Source organism: Podarcis muralis, chromosome 9, assembly GCF_964188315.1.
Source record: "Podarcis muralis chromosome 9, rPodMur119.hap1.1, whole genome shotgun sequence".
NCBI lineage: Eukaryota > Metazoa > Chordata > Lepidosauria > Squamata > Lacertidae > Podarcis > Podarcis muralis.
This window is the reverse complement of record NC_135663.1, coordinates 78,808,204-78,833,419: the sequence shown is the minus strand read 5'-3', so window position 1 is coordinate 78,833,419 and position 25,216 is coordinate 78,808,204. Positions and strand designations below refer to the sequence as shown.

The following is a 25,216-nucleotide window of genomic DNA, read 5'->3' as shown; positions in this document are numbered from 1 at the left end:
TTTGGGAAGCTATGTGCATATTGACTGGTGAACATGTATGCTTGCACATACACAGCGGTCTCAGTAATATCCAACATCACGGAAGCAAACTTACACTTTGTCTTCTCCTTCCTGAGTTCCCTTAAAATGTTGCTCTGAAGGTTCCCCCAACCCTCTGGAGCAGATTTTAGGGACACATTGTTGGGGGTGGGGGCTGCAGAAAGGAGTGCAGGAGGAGGAACCCTCACCACGTAAATGGAAGTCTGTCCTGCTTGTGCACAGGCAGCATTGGATATCACCCTGTTCCCAGTGGAGGATGTTTCTTTGTTAATATGTATTGATGAAAGATGTTATGTATGCAAAAGAGAGAACTTTTGACTCTCATTCTGCCCTTTGCACTTCACTTGTGGTGTTTTCTTAATTATGTGGGTGTTGTTGCTATGACAACGTGAGCTTTTTGGGTTAAGAGGCTAACAGCATGTTAAATGTTCTTTTCTCCTGCTTTGTGGAGTTGGCATTCGTATCAGTTCACCATAGTTTTATTCAGATTCTTTTGGTTTGGTTATAATTCTTCCGTTCCTTTTTTCAAATATTTCTTTCCTCTAGGGCAAAAGTGCATCTTTCCACTACCTCTTTTAGGGTGGTGGCCTGCATAGTCTTGCAAGTAACCTCATGATAACATGACTCCACAATCATGAAATTGTATCCTAAGTCTTTTGTTTGTTTTGTTTAAAATATTTTTGGTCTGACTTTCGGCCTTCCAGGTTGCTCACAATTTCATATGAAATAATAGATACAGTATAAATAACAATAAAATAATGACAAATGAGTCATCTCCAGCAGCAATTTAAGTAACTGTTTTTCTGGTGCCTAACCATCAAGTTTGGTGAATTGGTATCGGGGAGTGTGGTCTTCAAAACAACAAGAAAATTCCAATAAGTTGCTCAGCAGATAGTTTAGCAGCCATAAGGGAATAGATATCATGGTCCATGGCCTTATGGAACTTTATAGGTCAAAACCAATTGTCCCCGGACATGAACTGGTAGCTATGAAAGGTCTTCATTTACAGGTGAAGTATACTCATTTCTAGATGTCCTAGCAAACAACCTAGCAACTGCATTCTGAATTATTTGTGGCCCCCAAATAATAGTTGTTGTCACATGTAAAGTTAATTACAGTACTCCAGCTTGGATGTTGCCAAGGCATGAGTGACTCTAGCTAGGCACGTGTCTTTAATAAAGATTGTAACTGGCATATCCTAGCAGCCAAAAACACTTCATCCCATCTAAAACATCTACATATAATATGCAATGCCTGATTTTAAGGCATCACACAAATTGTGGACCAGATTATTTAATAGGAGTAGAACCCCATCCAAGGCAGACCACCCCTTTTATTTTCTGGTCAATTCACACCAACAAACATTACTATTGTTATATCTTAGTTTTATCTAGTTTGAGTCTTGGTTTATTAGACCATTACTAACTCCAAATACCTGTTCTGAATATTCACAACCCCACTTGGATTGGATTTGAAGGAGAAATGCAGGTGTCTTCTGTGTAATACTTACTATGCTTTATTCCAAATCTCCAAAAGACCTCATTTGGTGGTTTTATGTTAAATAGCCTGGGAAACTCTTAACATAAGCATCATAGGGCAGGCCAACTATCTACCACCACCACCTTCTTCTTTACTTGAAAGATTTTTTAAAAAAAATAGACAGGGATGGGCTCCGTCTGTCTCTCTTCCTGTGTAGATCTTTCATAAGGGTGGCCCAAGTGTTCCATACAAGGTTGAAAGTCACACTGAATTTGGTTTAGATAATCAGCTTCATCTAGGATTTCTGGAGCTAAATTGTTACTAACTGCTGGAGAGACTCGTGGGGAAAAAGTTATCAGTGAACAGTCAATTGTTACCAAAATCATCAGTGGCCAAAAACAGCTTCTACAGGAGTGCCTCATAACTGTTGCCATCAAGGCAACCAAATTTTGGTTCATTTCTCAGTGAAGCATTCATTGTCTCCTGGACCCAGCCAATCATCCTCTTTACCCTGTCCAGCCAAGATGTGCAAAGGTTGAGTGCACAAGTGTAAGTCATACCCCTCCATGCACCCTGTCAGCATCCTTGGCCTCACTAATGGAAACCTATCCAAGCAGAAGTAACTCACGCTCTCATGGAAGCAGCTCTTTTTGCACTGAAAACAATGTGGAGCCCATATTAAAGGGCATCTGATTGTTTCACTCTGTGAAATTCCTTCACAAATAAGTCACAGTGAGCCACTTTGCTATTTAAATACTCAGAAACGAGTCTGGATAAATTTCATTTACATACAATATTTCCCCTTCCCTCTTTTTTGAAAACAACCACCACCGTGTATATGTTTATTTCCTTAAAGGAGGCATTCCAAGCATAATGAGTTCATAGGCAATCTGTAGGAAAAAAGAAGGGCAACAATACCAGACAAAACGAAAAGGCATACCTTGGCAGGTACTAAAAAAATGAGTACTTTATTTAGAAAAGCATTCCTAAGTTCTGCTATGGCAAACACATTTTGAGTATGACATCTTCTCATCAGAGGCAGTACTTTTCTTCTGAATGAGACGTTCCTTTGTATTTTGGGAGTGCTCTCTGAAAAGACAAAGAAACTTCTCATTCCGGATACAAGAAGTATCTACTGCCTCTGGTGACGAGATGTCATATTCAGAATGTGTTAGCCATAATAACGGAGCATAGGAATGCTTTTGTAAATATTGTGTGGTATCCGACATCCTTGAGCAGATGGAATGAGTTTGTTGGACACCACCCAATGAATAATATTTTTTTCAGCACCTGGTGAGCATTGTCTTGTTTGTTTGGTTGCTGTTTTGTGTTTTTGCTTCCAAGCAAACTCCTGTCCGGTTGCTGAGCCTCAGTGCCAATCAGGTGCTTTCACACCACAGCTGAATTAAAATTTGTTTCAGTCACAAAAGCTTTCCCAAGAAACTGAGAAAAATCTATTCTGAAATACCATTATCTTCTGTAGTTTCCTCTGAACCAGTCAGTTAGGGATCTATGCCCAGTTTCATTGGAACATAGGAGATTTAGCAATATGTATGACATCCCTCTGCTTTTATGTGCAGTTTGACAATTGCTGGCAAATGGAACTTGTTGGACTGTTTACTTGCTAGTTTTTAGGATGTTTTCATATTAAAATTAATTCTCTGTTGTCTGAAGCACCAATACTTATTAATTTCTTACTTTTTTTAAAAAATAATTTTATTAAACAATTTATAAATAACATTTTGCCGCTTCAGAAATCCCAGAATCATTTATTTAACTATGACGTGTGTAGATGTGGTTGCACTCAAGTGGAATGCACGTAAGTGGGTGTGGGTGTATGTAATCCTACTAAAGGTCCCATCTGGATATCAAGTAATCTTTTATAAAAAGTAGCTGCAATGCCTTTTTCTCCTACCCTGGTAAAATATTACTGCAAATTCAAAGCTAGTTAGGGCCCTACAAGCATCGGTTCAACAACAGAATGAGCCAGCTGACCTTTATGTACCCAGCCAAGCTCTTACTACCCAAATCTTGTTCTATTGTAACTGGAGAGCAATGCCCACTAAAAGAAATCTCTTAAACAAACTGTCCTTTTTATCCTAGTTAATGTTTTGCTTCAGTATAACAGCAACTAGGCCTGGATAGTATTGCAAAGGGATTAATGGAGAACAAACCAGGGAAAGACAGGACTGCTATGAATTCTATATTGTAAGCGTGGCTTTTGTAAATGGATTCTGTATTTGTTTGAGCATGCGAGTTCCACATTGGTTAAAATGGTAATCCCACAATGGATCACAGCCTGAACTCTGAAGCACCGATATTGCAACAGTTCTAATTATATTTATTCAAAACAATATAGTTTTATTAAAGCAACACATTAATCTTTTGCTTTACTTTTGAAATTTGCTCTCCTTAAATATTTTAAAATTGGCAAAAATGATTTTCTTTTCTATTTGAAAACATAATTCCTTTAACCTACCTACCTTTCTTTCTTTCTTTCTTTCTTTCTTTCTTTCTTTCTTTCTTTCGCATTGCAGAATTGGCATTTGTATAGTGCATTAAAACACTTCACTTATGTGATCTTAGTAATCCTTATGGCAGCTTTATAGGGATGTCTATTATTGTCTTCAACTTGCAGTTTTGAATGCTGATTGTGAGAGATAGTAGCATGCCCAAGGCTACTAAGGGTCCAACTGCATGATACATAAAATTTGTGAATACATATTTCACATACAGGCAATGACCGTTTTACACTTATCCAAGTCTGCAACTACGCATGTGTTCATTCCACGACCTGGAAGTGGCCAGAAAAGGGGGCAAGGCAGAACGTAACCCCCATGCAAAAAACCCATACTATTTTTAAACACGGGGAGGTGTGCATGTCATAATTGGGACTGTTCCGTGTAGCAGGTGTGTTTTTAACTTTTTCCTCCCGTATCATGGTCCCAAAGCTACTGATCTCCAGCGTGAAGCTTTCAATGACATCTAGTCTGACCATTAGAGGTTTGAATAAAGAATCCATAAATAACACTGAATTCTGTTCTCTCTTTCTCCCCCCCCCCCCCCACAGGTCGTTCTTCCCTCTTTCCAATAGATGATGGCTTACTGGATGATGGTCATAGTGACCAAGTAGGCATGTTGAATTCACCTACATGCTATTCTGCTCATCAGAATGGAGAACGGATAGAACGTTTCTCTCGGAAGGTGTTTGTTGGTGGTCTTCCTCCAGATATTGATGAAGGTGAGTTGCTTGATTGGGGGGGGGGTCTTGGAAAAACGAAATAGATATGGAATTGATACTGCAATCTTATATGCACTTACCTGGAAGTAAGCTTTACTGAAATCAATAACAAAAAAAATTCCTTCCAGTAGCACCTTAAAGACCAACTAAGTTAGTTCTTGGTATGAGCTTTCGTGTGCATGCACACTTCTTCAGATACCATCTGAAGAAGTGTGCATGCACACGAAAGCTCATACCAAGAACTAACTTAGTTGGTCTTTAAGGTGCTACTGGAAGGAATTTTTTTTGTTTTGACTATGGCAGACCAACACGGCTACCCATCTGTAACTGAAATCAATAAGATTAACTTCAAAGTAAACTTTATAGCACATGGTCCACTCTCCCAAAGGAATAAACCACCCTTAGTCTCTTGCCTCTAGAAGGTAGCAGGGCAAGCTTGCCCTTCCCAGAGCAGGAATGCAATTGGTACAAACAGTTTAAAAATAAAGCATTGCTGCTTTTGTATTGCCTTTCCATGTTTTTGAAAGATATATCAATAAAAGTATGTCTATAAGATTTTGGTTTTCAAGGCTCTGAAAAGCTAGTTTAATTATAGTTTCATCTTTTAAATAAGTGAGGCCAAAAAAGCTTTGAAAACGGGCACCTCGTTTCAAGTTGGTCCCAGACCCCCCTTAAAATGGGGTTTATCCTCCCTGCCAATTCCTTCTTTAACCTTTACAATCAACCCTCTCAAATCCTCTTCCTTTGCAAAGGCTACAACTAGCATGCCAGACTATGGGCTCCTCTTCACTTCCGCCTGTCCCATTCCTAGAAAGCACAATAAGTTTTCTGCTTGTCCCATGCTTTGTAGACATGGTTTTTCATTTGTCCCGCCGCTTTTCCTGGGAAAACCCATTCTTTACCAATGAATCAGAACATGCATCGATCCACAGAAAAACGAATTGATATTTGTTCCAATTTAATGGTAAACAGAAGTGGGCTTTCCTGGGGAAGTGGTGGGGGAAGCATAACTGTCACAAATTCCATACAGTACTCCTGCGCTCAGGAGCATTGTCTCAAGCTCCTGCCAGCGTGGTGTACTGTGAGCCACCTCTACCTTTAGTTACCCATCTCTCTTTTACAAAGGCAAGTAGATGTTTTTACTCGTGAAAGGTCGGTGGGCTTCTGTGTGTGGGAAAACCATCCGGGGATTTGCAAGCATTCATTTTAAATGCAGTGTTCAAAGATTGTTCAACTGGAATGTTTAGTAAGCCCAAATGGTTCCATGGAAGAGAGTTCACACAGAACTACTTTCAATGCGAGCCATTTAAAATTACATTATGTTAAAGGTAAAGGACCATTAGGTCCAATCGCGAACGACTCTGGGGTTGCATGCTCATCTCGCTCTATAGGCCGAGGGAGCCGGTGTTTGTCCACAGACCGCTTCCAGGTCATGTGGCCAGCATGACTAATCCAACAAACACACAAAATGTAACCGACTGTGTATTCACATAAACAATTCTCTTCTGTATTTTTATCACAGTATCAAACACTTCTCTTGCACATAATCAACACATAAAGTAGAACAATGTAAACAGAAGTCCCAATAGATCAGTTCATTCATAGAGTCCAAATATCTGCTACTTTCTGTTCCACATATGTCTTTGTATGTTTAAAAAATCCAAATGGAAGCTTACTACAGTTCCACAGAATCTTGACAAGGATTTCCGGAATAATGCCTTGTTTCGCCCTCCTGGGCTTCATCAATTGTATTTTACATAACGCTAGGTTTGATGTTGTTCAGCATGACAAAGCCGCTTCTGGCGAACCAGAGCAGCGCACGGAAATGCCGTTTACCTTTTTGCCGGTGTGGTACCTAGTTATCTACTTGCACTTTGTGCTTTTGAACTGCTAGGTTGGCAGGAGCAGGGACCGAGCAACGGGAGCTCACTCCGTTGCAGGGATTCGAACCGCCGACCTTCTGATTGGCAAGCCCTAGGCTCTGTGGTTTAGACTACAGTGCCACCCGCATCCCCTACATTACGTTAGACTTAATTAAATGGTTCACAAGTAGCTGTGGAAAATGTTAAGAAAGGAAATGCAGGCCAATACATTTACTCAATTATTTGCATCAATTTTTTTTAGATGAAATTACTGCTAGCTTCAGACGATTTGGACCTCTGGTCGTTGACTGGCCTCACAAAGCAGAAAGTAAATCCTACTTTCCACCTAAAGGTATTGCTTTTCTGAGTTCTTCACTCCATATAAGGCAGTTTTTGAAGAGACTTGAAGCTCGTTCACACATGTGAGCCATGCTTCCCTCTATTCTTTATCTGTACTTGATTGTGTGGTGACTTGGGCAGTACACGTAACAAAGTGCAGCATCCATTACTATATTTATAGTAGCTAGAGAAAAGTGTCAACACACTTGTGAAAGTGCCTACTGATGACTGCAGTTAGTCTCAATATGTAGCCCAGTTCATCATATAGTTTCTCCACAAATTTACATACAGTCACTGTTTCCAATTTGTGAACTAGCCCTCAAAGCCTGTAGATCATTTCTCTGTAAGAGAGGTAACACTGCATGCTGCTATGAGAGCAGGAGCAAGGTGTATTTCATTCCTTACAAGAATAAAGTGACGGTCTTATGTCATATTAATTTACTTTCCTTACTTTTAATATACCACATGACAAACAGAAGCCATGCTCCTACTCAAACAAAACCAAATTTATTTGTAATACACCCCAAAAGTAAAGGTAAGTATATTCACTCATAAGAAAAAATCCAAAACCAATATTAGGACCTCTGTTAGGTAAACTAAAATGTCGCAAAATAGTGTGCAAACTTTCAAACCCTCCTGATGGGGAGCTCAGGTATCCATCTCTACAGCTGCTTAGTATCTATGGATTATATTCTTAAAACATACAGTGGTACCTTGGATGTCGAACTTAATCTCCGTTCGACTCTCGGAACTGTTTGAAAACCAAGGTGCAGGTTCTGATTGACTGCAGGAGCTTCCTGCACTCAATTGGAAACTGCGTAAGCCCCATCGGACAGTCAGTTTCCCAAAAACATTCAGAACACTCACTTCTGGGTTTGTGGCGTTCGGGAGCCAAGGCATTCAACAACCAAGGTACGACTGTATCAGGCCCTGAAAATAGCTATTCCCAAAGGCGCCATAGGCCACTCAGGGTGACATCCAGCCACTTCAGCAGCATATAGAAGTTCTCTGTAGAGTCAGTTTACAAGGGAGTCTTTCATCCATTTACTGAACATTATTAGATGGAAGAGAATGAATGCATCAACACAGCCTTTGAAATAAACATTATAGAAGGTAGCTTTAGTGCTGTTGATATCTGCCCTATTATAGTACAGTATGTACTACTTTTCTACAGCCCATATGTAAATAGAGGAAGTAAAAATGTGAGATTACCTTGTGAATTCCCTCTCTATGGTTCTGAGGTGGGGCAGTCTACCCACCCTAAAAAGAAAACTCAGAAAAGGCAGAGTATGTGTTGCTTGAGAGCCTACTCTCTTCAGTTGTTCACTACCTAGAAGTTTTAAAACATGGCCTGGGATCTCATCAGGTAGCTTCAATGCTGGTAAACTTTGCAGGTTCCCATTCTCCTGAACACCCACCTGAAACAGTGGAGTGTTTGATAGCAGTGCAAGGGAAACTCCTGTATGCACATGGAAACATACATATGGAGTCCTTTGGTTTTTGGTCATACTTAAGAATATCTTAACGATACTCAAGCCTTTTCCCCTCTGTGCTGTTCAGGTTATGCATTCCTTCTTTTCCAAGAGGAGACCTCTGTTCAAGCACTGATTGATGCCTGCATTGAAGAAGATGGAAAGCTTTATCTGTGTGTTTCCAGCCCTACTATCAAGGACAAGCCAGTAAGTGAACCTAACATGGCTAACTGTCATTGTATGAAGGCTGCTTCCAAGAGGATGGTGATGAAAATAGCTAGAAGCAAGTTGTTACTTAGGGCCAGCATTTAATGTGTCTGTTTTTCCCCCTTCAGCAATAGCAGTGGTGGAGGGTTAGCAGGATCGCTGCTGCGGGGAAGAAGGTTAATCCTCCTCAGATCCCTGCAGTGGTTCTGCTAGAATTTTCATAACTGTTTTGATCCTTGGACCCAAACATCTGGATATATTCAGTTGATATAAAAAGTTCAGTACCTTGAATATTGAAAGACAGCAACTAATCAAGTTGATCTTATCAGGGCTCTCCAATCACAGTGAAGTAATACATCAACCCTGTTCTTGTCTGTTCTGTGCTCTTTGGTAGTTCTGCTAGAGGTGCTTGCATGCAAAATGCTGCATGTTCAAGTCCTTCTGGTTCTGCCCCTGCCACTTGCCCCTACATGTTAAACATGCAGCATGTTAAATCAGATTTGCATTTAGTTCCTGACTTTAATTCCAGTGAGCAGGGCACAAAAAAGACTGGAACTGTTTATATATTTTTTCATTCAACAGCATTCCTTAGTTGTCTACACTTATCCTTCTGAGATCCTTTCAATCAAATATAAAGGTTCAATCAAATGTAAAGGTGCCTAGCTCTAAATATCCTGCACCAATCCTTCTGAAATTTAACAGTACACTGGTACCTCGGGTTAAGTACTTAATTCGTTCCAGAGGTCCATTCTTAACCTGAAACTGTTCTTAGCCTGAAGCACCACTTTAGCTAATGGGGCCTCCTGCTGCCGCCGTGTCGCCGGAGCATGATTTCTGTTCTCATCCTGAAGCAAAGTTCTTAACCCGAGTTACTATTTCTGGGTTAGCGGAGTCTGTAACCTGAAGCGTATGTAACCCAAGGTACCACTGTATTCATCTCCTTGGAATGAGCTATCATGCTAGCAAATTTCATCTAATATGGCAAAAAGAAATAAAAAATTATAGAGGGTTATTTTTAAAATTCATACTTTAAAAGCACCCTGTACCTGTTAGTCTGTAGTTTGTCAGGTTTTGTTCACTGAGATGGGACCAGTATGAACCAGGGTGATGTATAGTGGTTTGAATATTGTACTAGGACCTGGGAGTCCCAAGGTCACTCAACCATGAAACTCGCTGGGTTACCTAAAATGAGAAGGGGGAGACCAAGTATACCATCGTCAGCTCCTTGGAGGAAGGGTAGGACATAAATGTTAATAACAAAAACAAACAAATAAATATCTCTAAATTTCATTCAGTTCTGTCCAGAATAGACAGAATAGACATTGATTTCTCCATTATAGTCAGTGAGGAGAGACAAAGGCTCAGGTTTTCTAAACCAGAGGTCTGATTTGAACACAGTTCAAGCCAAATTAAACCAATTTTTACAGCACCAAATCAGGGCTCAAACCAAATCTTATAGCCAGTGCATACCCCTTGGTTACTGTTTTTAAAGCTTAAAAAGGTAAAGGACCCCTGACAGTTAAGTCCAGTCACGAATGACTCTGGGGTTGTGGTGCTCATCTCGCTTTACTGGCCAAGGGAGCCGGCGTTTGTCCGCAGACAGTTTTTCCGGGTCATGTGGCCAGCGTGACTAAGCCGCTTCTGGCAAAACCAGAGCAGCGCACGGAAACGCCGTTTACCATCCCCCGGAGCGGTACCTATTTACCTACTTACACTTTGTTGTGCTTTTGAACTGCTAGGTTGGCAGAAGCTGGGACCGAGCAACAGGAGCTCACCCCGTCACAGGGATTCAAACCGCCGACCTTCCGATCGGCAAGCCCTAGGCTCAGTGGTTTAGACCACAGCGCCACCCGCGTCCCTTTCAAAGCTTATACAAGCATTTAAAGCCCTTCATTTCTTAATGATGCCCACAGCTTTGGTTGATGGCAGATACTCTCATACCTCCTTGGCACTCCTCTTGTGTATTTGCAGGGCCCCAGAAATTGAGGATCTATTAGTTCTTTTATTCACTTTACTCTGATCCAAAAACCAAATTTCTGGGATCTATTCTGCCTCATCTATATTCCATACCATTCCAGAAAATACCTTCTGTCAGACACCAGCTGTAGGGTAACCCACAAGGTCTCTCTTTTTGCCCTAGCAGCAATGAAAATCCAGGCAAGAATTATTAAGAAGATTGCAGTTGACTGCTTTGTTTAACCTTAATATCTTTTAATAATTAATGTTTTTAATCTGTATTAAATTTTACTCTTTCAATTTATAAGTTCTACATATGTTACTGTGATTTACGTAGTATTGTGAAGATGTAGGTTTTATGTATGATTCTAGGTAGCACAGTGGTTTTATACAGTATTTTATACTGTTGGGTTTTGTACTGAACCTATTTATATTGCATGTGAATGACCTATGTCCCAAGCATTAATAAACTACATACTTTATATGCAGATCTATTCTTTGTTGTTTTAATAGGTCCAGATCCGTCCCTGGAACTTAAGTGATAGTGACTTTGTGATGGATGGTTCTCAGCCTCTTGACCCCCGAAAAACAATTTTTGTTGGTGGTGTCCCCAGGCCATTACGAGCTGGTAAGTATAGAACTGTTAAAGCACTGTAGCAAATGTTAACATTGCAATATCATTGCATTATTTTAAACACACATACCACCCTTGTTCACAAACTAGCTTAATTGTGGTACAGTACTTTGATTTCAGCCAACAACAGGCCACATAACAAAGACACAAACAGGAACACCAGACTGTGCAGTAAACTGAGATCCCAGTGTTCTCCTCTAATCTGCCCTGGCGATACTATTACAGGACATAAGCCACAGCATCAAGAGTTCATATAACTTCTCATCATTCAAAGTGACATAGACCATCACCTGCCAGCAATGTTCTTCTGCACTCTGCATAGAATAAACAGATCTATCTCCGTGCAAAAGAATAAATGGATGCAAATCTGACATTTTGGTAATATCCAGAAATGAGTAGGTGAACAGTTCAGTCTACCAGGAAACTGTGTAACTTGACCTCAAGATAACCATTTTTGAACAAAGACAATTGAAAGGGAAACTCCACTGAGAGAATCAGATGGATTAAATTTATTAGGCAAATCAGTTCTGTCACCTATGGCTTGAATCAAGATTATACTTTTTTAAAAAAGCTACATATGACAGTTAGAGTACCAATACCCAGGATGCATGTGCTGTTACTTACACTGCCTCGTTAATTGGTCACTAACTATTTTCCTTTTATGTAATAGTCACTGCCTGTTCTTTTTGCATTTCATTTACTCCTCTACATTTCCTCCACCCCATCTGTTTGCCATTTTAGAATTATGCTTCATGTATTAGATGTGGTGCTTTGTGGTCCACAAAAGCTTATGCCATAATAAATTCGTTAATCTTAAAATGTGGCAAGTTACTTTCACGTATTGTCAGGTACTGTTAAAGAGCTATTAGTAGGCATTCTCATAAGTGTTTGCTAGGGATGTGCTATCAAACAGGTGCTTGTGTCAGTGCTTTTTGGCTGCACCTTGTGGGCCAACTTTGAAAGGTGAACAAGGCAGCCCCCTTGTCAATCACTTGTCATCACAATTTACTGATAGGCCACACCCACCTGTGAAAATCCAAACCTCAAAGGTTGAAAGGGGAATGTGGGAAGGCTTGCAAGGCCCTCCCCGTGCTGATACTTGCAAAAAGCCAAATGGGGAAAACTGGCAGGACAAGTTTGGCCCACAGGCTGGATGTTCCCCCTCCAATATAGATTAACTCAGAGGAAACGGTAGGTTAAATGTAGTAAATGCATGGATTGGATTAATACAGTTGCTTAGCTATGGATCCTACATATATAATGGATCAAACGTGCATATCCCCAGTTTCCACACTCTTCCCTTCACACTTGTGGCACAGATGCACTCTACATGGGTTCACTTTGCATGAATAACATTGTGTAAAGTAGGTCTGCATGTGAATGATGGAATACATATAGCACTTATAACCATGTGCGCTGGCCCTGAACGAAAGCAACTTTGCAGCTCAGCTTTTTTAATAGGTAGTTCTGGGTAAAATAATTGTGTCTTGAAACCAAATCTTGTTTAGTTGGCATGGGTACAAGCACAAGTTTGTACCATAAAGACTATAGCAAATACCTTGTGGGATCAAAACCACGCATTCCTAAAACTCTTCTCATCACTACAGGTTATTGCTAGCAGTTGAAGAAAAATAACTACAACAAAATGTCTAGACATTTACTTCTGCCTGTAGAAGGCAGCATGAAATGCCACTGGTAAACCCATCTCCTTTTGTCTGCAAATTGCTATTTGTGCAATAGTGTTGCACCACAATGGGTGTTACTCCCTTGCTGACACAACAGCACTGCAAGCCTGGTGTTGCCTGGTGCCAGGGATTGTAGCCTTGTACAGTACAAGTTGCCCTTTTGTCCCACCACTGCTAGCTTAACTCTTAATTCTAGGCACTGTTTTTGCTGTTCAGCAAACCACAGAATCCATGGCTTATGGGTTTTCCCATCCCATAATCCATTATAGTTTATAAATATGTGTCCCATTTAAAGTATATCAACTTAGTTTAATGTTACGGCAATGTTTTTTCTTCTTCTGTAGTGGAATTAGCCATGATAATGGACCGTCTGTATGGTGGAGTTTGTTACGCAGGAATTGATACAGATCCTGAACTCAAATATCCAAAAGGCGCTGGGCGAGTTGCTTTTTCCAATCAGCAGAGCTACATTGCTGCTATTAGTGCTCGGTTTGTTCAGCTTCAACATGGTGATATTGATAAACGAGTAAGTTGTATCCAATTAATATCAATCATGACATTGCTGTATTTCATAGCAACTATTATTTTCTATGGGAGCAACTGGACAGACTGCATTTTGAAAAGCATATGAGGGTCTAAGCATGGGAGGGGGCACTTTACTTGGGTGCAAAGTCAAAGGGTGTATGTGTGTATGCATGCGCACAGCCTGGGCTGCAAGCCAGTTGCCGTTAGGAGAAACTTATTGCCTAGTGTCTGTGTGGGATGTCAGGATCTTACAAGATGTTAAGATTAACTGGCTCTAATCAATTGGAGGGTTAATATCCCTCCCATGGTGCCATAGACCTGCTCCAGAGCTTGGAACTGCATTTGCTCTTACATGGTGCTTTTCTTCTAGAAAAATAAGTGCTGGTACTCACCATGAAGTTGTTACAGTAAGAGTCACATCTTTTAACCAAAGAAAGAGAGGTGCTGGTACTGCATATCCTTGAGTACCCCCTGAAAAGGCACTGCTCTTACAAAACACACACACACACATGCCAGTTATATATCTCCACTGCCCTATCTTTTAATATGTTTCCTACTACATAGCGTGTTTCCATCCAATATCATCAACATGTGATTTCACTGAACATGTAGATGATTCCTGAAGCACGCAGCATGTTTTTCCAGAGAGACATTCATTCCAGTGTTCAGTTGGTGAACCTTCAACAACAGCTGGGGAAATTTCCAGTAGGGCAGCAGCCCCTTGCCCTCCCAAAATAAGTCACAGGTCCCTGTCTACTGTCTCCCTGCAGGTTATTCAAGTCAAGCTAGACCTTGCAGTAACATTGCCAAGAGGAGAATAAATCAATCTCCCTATGCAGTAGTTCCAGTTCCTCTGGTTTCTTGAAAACCTCTCTTCTCTCTGAACCATATGGTGCTTATTTCAATTTCTTGTGTATTAGAAGTCACTTTGGTGGACACTGAGCCACAAGGTGGTTCATAGATGAATAAATGCATGATTCATAGAAAAAAGCCAAAAGTGGGCAGTCAGTCAGAAATTATCTCTGTCAAGCTTTGATAATTGAATATTTATCTCAAGGGAATTCTTGTTTTGTGTTCAACCTATATTTGGGCAACATTTGGATTTGATTTCATTATGTAAGAAGTTGTTTCGTGAAAACATTGACTAGCATGACAAGAAGCAAGTCGAAGGCAGGGAGGGGTTGCCACAGTAAGATCTCTGGCAGCAGAGTGCCTGAGATAGATAACGGAAGGTGTTAGTTGGTCTAGATCATCCGATCGTGTCAATCAGCAACAAACAGTGACTTACAAAATCTGAGCAACACAGAGATTTTGGTGCAGGAAAAGCTACACTGAGGTGAAACTGTATCCCGAATACAAGTCTCACCAAACAAGGTTTCCAAAACCTCTGTGTACATTGGCCCCTTGATGAGCTTATAAAATGGTTGTTGACCCTAATCCAAATTCTTAGGAATATCTTTGAGAGTTTGAATGGGCAAATAGCACATTGTACTGACTGACGTGTGTCAGATGCCTACATATGTTTGATCTGTACCTGTTCGTCACACACCCTCACCACACTGATTTTCCATGTATTTGCAAAAATTGAAGGAACAAAGTCCACTTATGTTGAGGAGTGTGCTTTTAGGTCTCACATACGTGGGATTGTATGGACACTGAGTACAGCAAGGAGTCAGAGCCAGCATGCACAATGCCACCCCCTTCACACACACACCAGTTCTACTTCGATTGAAAGTCTAAACGTACATAAATCATCATATTGGGAAAGATACGCAGGAACAATCAACTTTTGGGGAGTTCTCAGTTTAATTTATTTGTGGGAAACTATTGGTCATCACAGAATACATCAATTTAAATAAAAGCTGTTTTTAGAAACTTGTAACATCTAGTTTTTAAAAGATTATATTCAGATATACTAACCTTTTGCAAAATTGGTAAGGATTTCTCAGTGCCCTCCCGCAAGTGCTTTGGGTACATGTGTTGCCAGTGACAAGCTAACAGCCACACCATGTTAACCCAAAAGGGCACCATCTATGTGAAGGCTGCGCATTATGCTGTTGGAAAGTCTTCTTTTGTAAACCCACCCATATAATTTGAAATTGATGTTCTTCACATTATATCCCGGTATTTCAAGATTCTTCAGTGTACAAGGTGTAGTTTGAAGTTAAGTTAAGTCACTTGAAACAAATAACATTTTTTTCACAGCTGCATTCTGCTATCAAGGTTTTTACAGTGTTTCAGTACAGTTTGCAGCAACAGTTTACTTTAACTTTTGTAAACTCTTGGTTTATTCACTGTATAAGGGACAAAAGAGAAACATGAAATGTCTTCTTTAAAAAATATGTTGAACTGTTTTTTGTTACGGGGTTCCGATTTCTTCCTTAACACAATCTGTTACAGTTCAGCAGCAAGGTCTCATGCAAATTTGGCACTGGACCTCTGCCATTTTTCCATTCGGGCAGGCAGATTTGTTGAGGAGGAAAACCAGTATGCAAGACTTGGTGTCTCTCTGGCAGCCTGAAAATCCACACTGAACCTTAACAGACACCTTTATAAAAGCATGCTGAGAAATAGCTTGCAGTGTTAGAATGAAGATGCTGGGGCTACCAAAGTACCACCACTAAGTAAACAAAAACATATATTGGAAAATTGTTTATTTAAAATGATTTCTTAAAAAAAATAATCTCAGGGCAATTCACAACAATATAAAAATACATTAAAATACAGCAGCATTTCCAGAGCAGACACAACAAGCTGGCATTAATGAACAGCAAAGGCCTGGGATTATTTTAAGGCTTTTAGCAAATGAACATAAACACCTCACCCACCTACAGTGCTACTGAATCTTTCCTAGAGGGGTCAGGTAAAGAATAAACAAGTTAGCCAAGGAAAGAAAATGATCCAGAACTACTTGATGCAACTACAACTCAAGTAAGAAAAGGATAACATCCATCCTACATATTTCTGCTTTGCATATATAAAATATAACATCTTAATCCTGTATCTTGTTAGGATTTAATTAGCAGAAGTTTTAATAAGATCTCTACATTTCTGACCACTGGTGGAGTCTATTAACACTTTCACATTTAGTCTGCAAGCATAATGTGTGAAAAATCCTTCAGTATCAAATGTAATGTTAACTATATATAGTTTCTTTTGATTCATAAATATTGGTAGTTGAAGAATATCTATGATGTTACTTTCTCAGCTGTTATTTACAGTTGTGACTACATCATCAAGATGGACACAGTTACATTATTTAGTTATCTATTCAACCAATTAATTCACTAAACTCTTTTGGAAAGGTATTTCTATAATAGAACGTGTTCCAGAAAACATGTTTCTTGGACTTAGGAGATGTTTAAATTATTTCTTCACCCAAAGACATTTCTATTTGGCGGGGGGGGGGGGCATCTGCATTGCAAACACTAAATCAATAAACAATTGTAATTAAGCTGTTAGTTTTGTAATACTTCTAAAAATGTTTTTTAAAAAAATAAAAATTAGCCCAAAATTAAAAGGGGAAGTTTTCAAGCAAAATGGAAAGTTTTGTAGCACATGGAAATACCTTTCCAGTGAGAGGTAACACAGTGAACCTGGTCCAATAGATACTGATGAATTTTGTTCTTTTTTTGATGGTAGCTACCTTGATGATCATGTCATATTTTTCAACCACAGAGATTTATTAAATGAGTGACACAATCCATATACGCTTCAGGGTCATTTAAATAAGTAAATATTTTTTGAGCAAAAACTCAACATGAGAGTCATATACTCACAATTATAAATTTGGTTCACGTGTATGTCTGCATGTTCACAGCACATCTTCACAATTTGTTGATAGTTGTATATTGATTGAACTAGGGTTCTGAATAGATTATCTTTATTATACATACATAGTGAACACTAGTTAAAACCCATTTGTGTGGGGGGGGGTCATTTTTCACTTATTTGCTTTGATTTCCTGACTCTGATTTTTACTGTAAACTCTCTAATTTTATAATCTATAAAACTATTGTAAAAGTGCCTGTCAAAATTTGAGAGGGCAAGCCAAATTGTTCACTGATAATTTTTTTACTTCTTCGTTTTAAGCCCCGAGTCCAGATGTAATACTATACATCTTCTTTGCTTCTCACTACTATCCCTATCTCCCACAAAAAAACCAACCCTCGAGGCCTAGTGTGATGAAGTGGATCAGTTGCTAAATTAGAAATAGGTAAAGGTAAAGGTACCCCTGCCCGTACGGGCCAGTCTTGCCAGACTCTGGGGTTGTGCGCCCATCTCACTTAAGAGGCCAGGGGCCAGCGCTGTCCGGAGACACTTCCGGGTCACGTGGCCAGCGTGACAAAGCTGCATCTGGCGAGCCAGCGCAGCACACGGAAACGCCGTTTACCTTCCCGCCAGTAAGCGGTCCCTATTTATCTACTTGCACCTGAAGGTGCTTTCGAACTGCTAGGTTGGCAGGCGCTGGGACCGAGCAACGGGAGCGCACCCCGCCGCGGGGATTCGAACCGCCAACCTTTCGATCGGCAAGCCCTAGGCGCTGAGGCTTTTACCCACAGTGCCACCCGCGTCCCATAAATAAGGGTTGTGTTAAAGCCCCTGTTCAGCATGAAGCTTACTATATTAACTTGGGCCAGTCACTATCTAATATAACTTAACTGATGCGCACCGTCCTCGTGGGGCGAGCTCCTTTATGCCACCCAGATTTCCCTGGAGAAAAGAAAGGATACAGATTTAACAACGATATGTGAAGCTAATCCGATCGCTTGTCCTCTTGTGCGCTTGTTTCTTAAACAGGTGGAGGTAAAGCCATATGTGCTGGATGACCAGATGTGTGACGAATGCCAGGGCGCACGGTGTGGTGGAAAGTTTGCTCCCTTTTTTTGTGCCAATGTCACATGCCTGCAGTATTACTGTGAGTTTTGCTGGGCGAATATCCACTCTCGGGCAGGACGTGAATTCCATAAGCCATTGGTTAAGGAAGGGGCTGACCGCCCGCGCCAGATCCACTTCCGCTGGAACTGAGCCTCTTCTCCAGCATCTCCTTAAGGAACAAAGGGTGCATGTGGCTTACTGTGTTTGAAGATACTGACATGCAGAAGAAATAAGTGCATTCTTCTGCTTCTCACCCCGACTCTCAATACATGCATCTTTTTCAGCAGCCAAAACACTACAAAGCCTCTTGTTTTTCACCAAAACCCTACATCTCAGGCTTAATAATTTTTGTGATATTTTCATGTTAAAATAAAAAAAAATGTTTTTTTGTATTTTCTCCAACTTATTTTTATATGTAAAATTAAAACTAGATATGAGAATGTTTTTGCATAGGGGCACACTGTCTGCTGCTATATTTAGTGGGTGAAGCGTGCACTTATTTCTAAACATGGGTTTTTAACTTCAAGATCTGCCCTAGTAATTTACCAAAGGTAGCAAAAATAGTGAAGATGGGATATGTCTGCTACAAAAAAGCTTATTTTTATTGTTGTTGCTATTTTCAGTGTATACATCGATTAAAAAAAAATAGGGTTGATTTTTTGCTCTCCATTTTGACTTGCAAGAAATAATACCTCAAGATAATCTGATTTATTAGCTATTTTTAAACATTTATAATCACAAGCTGTATTAGCTTTGCTGCTATATAGGTGTTGTGTGTAATGCCACCTATTAATACGGGATTAAAACGTTTTAAGATACACTGCATTGCCGATTAAAATGCAGGCAGCACAATATGGCATAAAGTGCCATAGTTTTAGAATGTGAAAAATTGCATGTTTACTTACCTGTATACACCATATGCATGCACTAGATCTAACAAGAGGTGAGTTATTGAAAATGTTTTTTTAATGCTCTGAAATCTAGATAGCATGAGCAAACCGCAAAATTTGTAACAAAAGACACTTGCATGCATTATTGTGACTCAAGTTTTTTTTCTCTAAAAATGTCCTACATGTGTACAATATGCAAACTAGTTTTAGATTAGAAAGTGCAGCCATTTTGTGACCTGGTTGGTAGTGGAATTCAATTTTTGCAGACTGGATGTAATATTGTAATCCCTGTGCAACTTTGTGATGTGTGGTTCTAATTAGTGTGGAGTGGTGTAGCTTAGACACGTTTGAGCAAAATTACTAGATTTTTAAATAGATTTATATTTATTTCAGCCCTCTTGATTGTTCACAGTTAAAACTTCCTTTACAAACCAAAGATGGCCAGCCCACTGCTAACCAGTCACCAAATGGGAAACTACTGAGAAATGAGCATTAAAATGTGCTCATACAAGAAAACTTAATGCTTTAGTAATAAAATAAAGTCAAAATGGAGATGGTGTAATATACAGACAGCTAGTTGCATAAGCTAAATCTTACCTTTAAGACAACAGTGAAATCTGGCTTAAACTGTGTGTGCTTGTTTGACCTTAGATGCATTTAAGACTTCTGTCAAGCTAGGGTCACTGTTGCATGAAATGTAGTTAGTTGACGGACAGTCAAGCGCAGTGTTTTAATTTTGATGAAGGAGTTCTAAGCGACGACATTGCTTGCAAGATTTTTGAGGGGGTGGGAGGGAGGGGGGCTGTTTCTGGATTGAAATGCAAGAAATTCATTAGCAGTGTTTTTGTCCTCCACAAAACATTTAAATGCAACTAGCCCTTATGTTTCAATGGAAGAAAGAGCCACTCTACAGTTTAAGCAAGCACCCAGTGCAGAATTGAAAGTCTTATTCCAAGAGAGAAATTTGCAAGGGTTTTGCCCTTGGCAATCCCTTGGGGACAATCCTTCATGTAAGCAAAGTGTTGCTCTTATATTGGTTGTCCGCAATGTGCTTTTTGGTACTGTTCAATATGTGGTTTCATGTCTAAATCTGCTGTTTCGTTGTGGTTGTGGTTCAAGTTTTTAAAGTTTTAAAGTTGATGCTGTTTTAAGAAGAGCTTTTTAACTGATTTAGTTGTCAATGTACCCTATTTGTTACTTAACCATGATCCTCCAGATTTTTTGGAGTATTCTTTTCTAACCTTAAACCCTGCCAGACCTTGATCCATTTTTGACATTTGTTATGCACTATTTTTATATCTCTGTGAGAGATTTTTTTTCCAACTAGTCAGCTATTTTAAGGCACACCTTTTTTTGACTGACGACATCTCCTTTGCTATACCTCAATTTTTGGAATTTAGAAATGGAAAAAAAAAATCAGTAGTTTTGCAATGTTAATTATTTAGATATAATTTAATTCCGCAGATGTTTTTAACTTTATTTTCATATTTCTTGCTTGAAGTTTAAAATTAAAGAGCCTTTACATGTTTTAAATAATGAAAATGAATATGGAAAATTGAAATAATTGGAGATGTTTAAAATCCTTTGTTTCTCCCCAAATAAAACTGTAAGAAAACAATGATACCCTTTCTTTGGTATGGGTAAACTATTCTAAATATCAGGCTATGCTTCTCACTTCATTTCTGGAGCTATTGAGGCTAATAGCTCCTGTAACTTACATCTCCTCTTTTTATTCCTTTTTAAATCCATGTTCCTAGGACACAATCCACCTGGAAGTTCTCCTGCATCAGCACTCTTTGAAGTGAATGGGCACATTCATCTCAATGGAGGCTGAGATAATGTGCTTTTGCACAGCTCCTGTTTGTTTCAAGGCAGGGTAATAATGTAAGAGACTTCCCTAGTGGATTGTGCCCTTATTTTCTTAACTGTTCAACACTGTATTGGTTTTTGTTTATATAAATCATATTTATTTTACTATTTTTGTAGGAGATTGTTAATTTTATTGTATTTTTGTATTTTTAAAGCTTCTTTTATTTCCCCAAATGTGCATATTGCTGCCCAAACATATGACTGTGGAAGAAAAAAAAATACTTTAAAAGTCCACACTTTTTGTTAAGAAGGAAACATTTAGCATTTATATATTTGTGTATGGAAAACACTTGATATTTTATTCCCTGTTGCATCTGGCTGCACAGAGCCTCTCCTCAAAGATGCTACAAAACTTGAATATAACACATTTTGGAAGGCTGACTAACCTCGATTCTGTGTTGTGACGTGCAATACTGTTTCTAATGTTTGTATAAAAAGAATAACAGTGTAAACCTTTTTAATGCAAATTTTATTTTTTTCATTGCATCTTTTGCAAATTTTATCCACAGTGTCATTTTTTACTGTCAGAAAAGAAAACCCCTTTTGTCATTGCAAATATTTTTTAAAATCCAGAAATCTTTGTACTGATGTAAATGATCGTAGTTATTTTGGATAGTGTTTTGCTAACAAAAGGAGAGACTTTTTTCATGCATATTTCTATTTTGTTGTCGTTTTGGGTTTTGTTTGTTTGTTTTATTTCAAATAGCAAAAATACTTGGAATAATTTTTCATATTCTTGTCATTAATATTATTTTGTATTTTTATGTGGAAATATATAATTTTATGACGCTAATTGCTAAAAGTTTATTTTATGTTGAATTATTTTTGGAGCCTAAATCTTTGTAATATTAAAGCAACTAGTTTCTAAATTCCGAGTTTGTGTAAAGAATCGCACAAGTGGTTTATGGAGTGTTTGGATTGTAATTATAAATGGTTCTTTGATATGCAAATTAATATTTTCAGTTAATTTTATTTTGTATTCCTAATGTGGTGTTAAAACAGTTTTTATTTTTTTCTAAATAAAAAGAAAACCCATGCTTTTTATGGATACAAAGGAACCAATGCACAAAGCACCGTCGCTGAGCACCCTCCGTTGGTTTCAGTGGAGCCCCATAAAAGTCCCAGTGAAATGAATGGGGTGACCCAGCGGCGGTGCTGGCAGATTGGTTCTCTAGTTAATCGCCTTCAGCTTAAAATCTTCTGTTAAAATATTTTAGTTCATTTTACTGTTATCTTCCAGGTGTCTAAATCTCCAGTCTGTCTGTTGTACTGGTAATTTAACTCTGTAATGGAATAGTTTGCTGCCAACTATTTATATAATAAGTAATTTTTAAATATTTGTAATATTGTTGACTGACTAATAAACTATTAAGTTATTGGCATATTTTTCTCTCTGAATTGTTTTGCTTTCTGCTTGAGTCACGGATGAAAAGTGATTATCCTATCATTAAGTAATGTGCTTCTTCCACAGCCCTAAAAACAGAAGTGCTGTTACCGTCACACAAGAAATGCCCCTCGCCACGCTAATTTCTCTTGAACTTGTGCAAAACTTGTACTTGAATTTGTAACGTTTAAATCAGGGCAGGAAGCCTTCTTCAGCCCAAGAGCCCCATTCTCTCATGGGCAACCCCTTTCGAAGCAACTTATCAGATGGGCAAGGCAAATGTAGACAGAGCAGTGAATGTGACTCTTACCTTTGTACGGCAGGCTGCCTGCCAACTATGCTTGCTGGTGGTTTCATAGAACTGTAGAGTTGGAAGGGACCCTGAGTGCCAGAAACACACATGTCCGTCCAGGCAAGCATCACAATTCAAGGACCTTCCAGCCAAGCACAAGCACTCAAGGAGGGTGCAGAGCTGGGACAGGGTGGCCTGGGAGACTCCAAAGCAGGCATGGCCAAACTCAGCCCTCCAGATGTTTTGGGACTACAACTCCCATCATCCCTAGCTAACAGGACCAGTGGTCAGGCATGATGGGAATTGTAGTCTCGATATATCTGGAGGGCCAAGTTTGCCTATGCCTGCTGCAGAGGGCTACATTTGGCCTCCCAGGCTAAGGTTCCCCCACCCCTGATGCAAGTGTTTTGGATGCACTTATTTCCATGGGACACCTTGAATGCATGTTCTCACTTTCTTGACTGCTTTGGAGCTGTCATTTTCCCTGACTCTCATCTCTCCAACCAGAAAATCCTCCCTGTTCAGATGGTGCTGTCATTCTGCTGCAGAATAGTAGTGCATGAATTCTACTGCACTACTTGATTGCCCTTAGTGGACCATCTCTAGAATGAAAGGGAGGACAGATTGCACAGCTCATGAGGCCTTGCATGACCCACAATGGATGCATTTATATTCCTGACATCTTTTCATTTTGACCTCCGTTTTAATAAGCTTTGCAAATCATCTTAGCCTTGGTAGCGAGGAATATGATGGGGCAGGTGCTTACCTGGCCCCTCAGCAGGTGAGTTACTGCTGCTTACGGAAAGGGAAGGGGTGGTGGGAGTGCAAATACGCCAACAGGAGCCCAAGAAGTTTTCGATCTGCATTTGCACGATGCTGACCTTGCTACCACTTTGCACACACTGCTGTTTCCTACTGGTTTTAATCACTCTCCCAATGGCTTACAAAAGTAAAAACATATCCATCTTGGAGGCCTGTTGGTAGGGGTGCCAATAGGATTTTCTGCCCGCATTGTGCATGCTTTGTGTCTTATATAGATTTGTATCCTTTTGTGAGTAGGGTATTGTTTGTTGTTTAGTCGTCTTAGTCATGTCCAACTCTCCGTGATCCCATGAACTAGATCATGCCTTGGAAACTCACTATCTTCTCAAAGCTCCTTTTTCATGTCCATGGAGTTTTTATGGCAAAAATACTGGAGTGGGTTGCCAGTTCCTTCTCCATTTAGTCTAAACTCTCGACTATGACCTGTCTGTCTTGGGTGGCCCTGCACAGCATAGCTCATAGCTTCTTGGAGGTATTCAAGCCCCTTCGCCATGAGAAGGCAGTGATCCATGAAGGGGGTGAGCAGGGTAGAGGGCCCCAAAATAAATAAGAAGTCATATGCATGTAATAATATCTCTAGAAGACTGAACTGGTGACAATTTCTTCCTAATTGTATTTCCATACTAGAAAAGCCTTAACCTGTTGAATTTTGACCTGCCGTGTAGCAGTCCTCCAATGCCAGCCCTAAACCACGCAAAAAAACAAGCCAGCTTTCATTATTTGTAATGAATCTGTAGATCGTGAACAGATCTTATGATCCTTCAGATGGTGGCGGTGTACGGCAATGTTATCAGCACAGGCCAAAGAGCCACCTTGTGCCTGCACATTTTGATTCATAACTTTAGTTCGAAAGGGTGACCCTGCCTATTGGCTCAAATGTGGGGAGGGAGTCTCATAAACTGAACAGATTATTCTAGGCTGCACACACAACACACATATCCTGCGTATAATTAGTGGCAAAGGGGTCCAAATATATGTAGGACATCGTATAATGAGCTAAACATCTGGTTCACAGTTTTGTTTCTGTTCTCTATGACTGCTGGTGTTCACTTGCTGATCTTTTGTTTTAAAAAAAAGGAAAGAAAGAAAATCACTTCCATTGTCAGGGTGTCATCATAAATCAGATTTTAAAACTCAGCCATTTTGTTCAAGGAGTTAGACATGCATTAAAATGGACGTGTTAATACATTAACCTTCCACCTCTGTAAAATGCTGCCTTGGGAATGAAAATTAGATTGGTGTCTAACATGGTGCATGAGGTCCATCTGTCTGGGCATCCCACAATTGGTGTAAGAGTTGCCCAAGCTAAGTTTGCATGGGGTGCTTGAAGCAAGCGGAATGGAATCATTTCTAGGACCACCAAGCTCCATCTTTTGACAGTTTGCTGATGTTCTCCAGCTTTAGGGATGCAATATTTGCATATCTGGTGCAGGCTCGCCAGAGCAGCTTCGTCACGCTGGCCACGTGACCCGGAAGTGTCTGCGGACAGCGCTGGCTCCCGGCCTCTTGAGTGAGATGAGCACACAACCCTAGAGTCTGACAAGACTGGCCCCTACGGGCAGGGGTACCTTTACCTTTACTTATTTGCATATGATTTTCCTCATGTTAAGGTGATTAATTTCCCCAGAAAACGTAAGAAATC

At 39.8% G+C, this 25,216-nt stretch overlaps 1 protein-coding gene across 4 annotated transcripts in view; it reads left to right on the top strand.

The window, feature by feature from the left end:
- CPEB2 (cytoplasmic polyadenylation element binding protein 2) overlaps positions 1-22,458 on the top strand; it is a 65,606-nt gene extending 43,148 nt beyond the window's left edge. For all 4 annotated transcript variants that reach the window (XM_028743160.2, XM_028743158.2, XM_028743161.2 and 1 more), the window contains 6 exons: positions 4,589-4,759; positions 6,884-6,973; positions 8,521-8,639; positions 11,109-11,223; positions 13,259-13,440; positions 18,240-22,458. In XM_028743160.2, the coding sequence (XP_028598993.2) occupies positions 4,589-4,759; positions 6,884-6,973; positions 8,521-8,639; positions 11,109-11,223; positions 13,259-13,440; positions 18,240-18,467 (905 nt within the window). In that variant the 3' untranslated portion in view covers positions 18,468-22,458. The remainder of the gene's footprint in view (positions 1-4,588; positions 4,760-6,883; positions 6,974-8,520; positions 8,640-11,108; positions 11,224-13,258; positions 13,441-18,239) is intronic.
- The last annotated feature ends 2,758 nt before the right edge of the window (positions 22,459-25,216 follow it).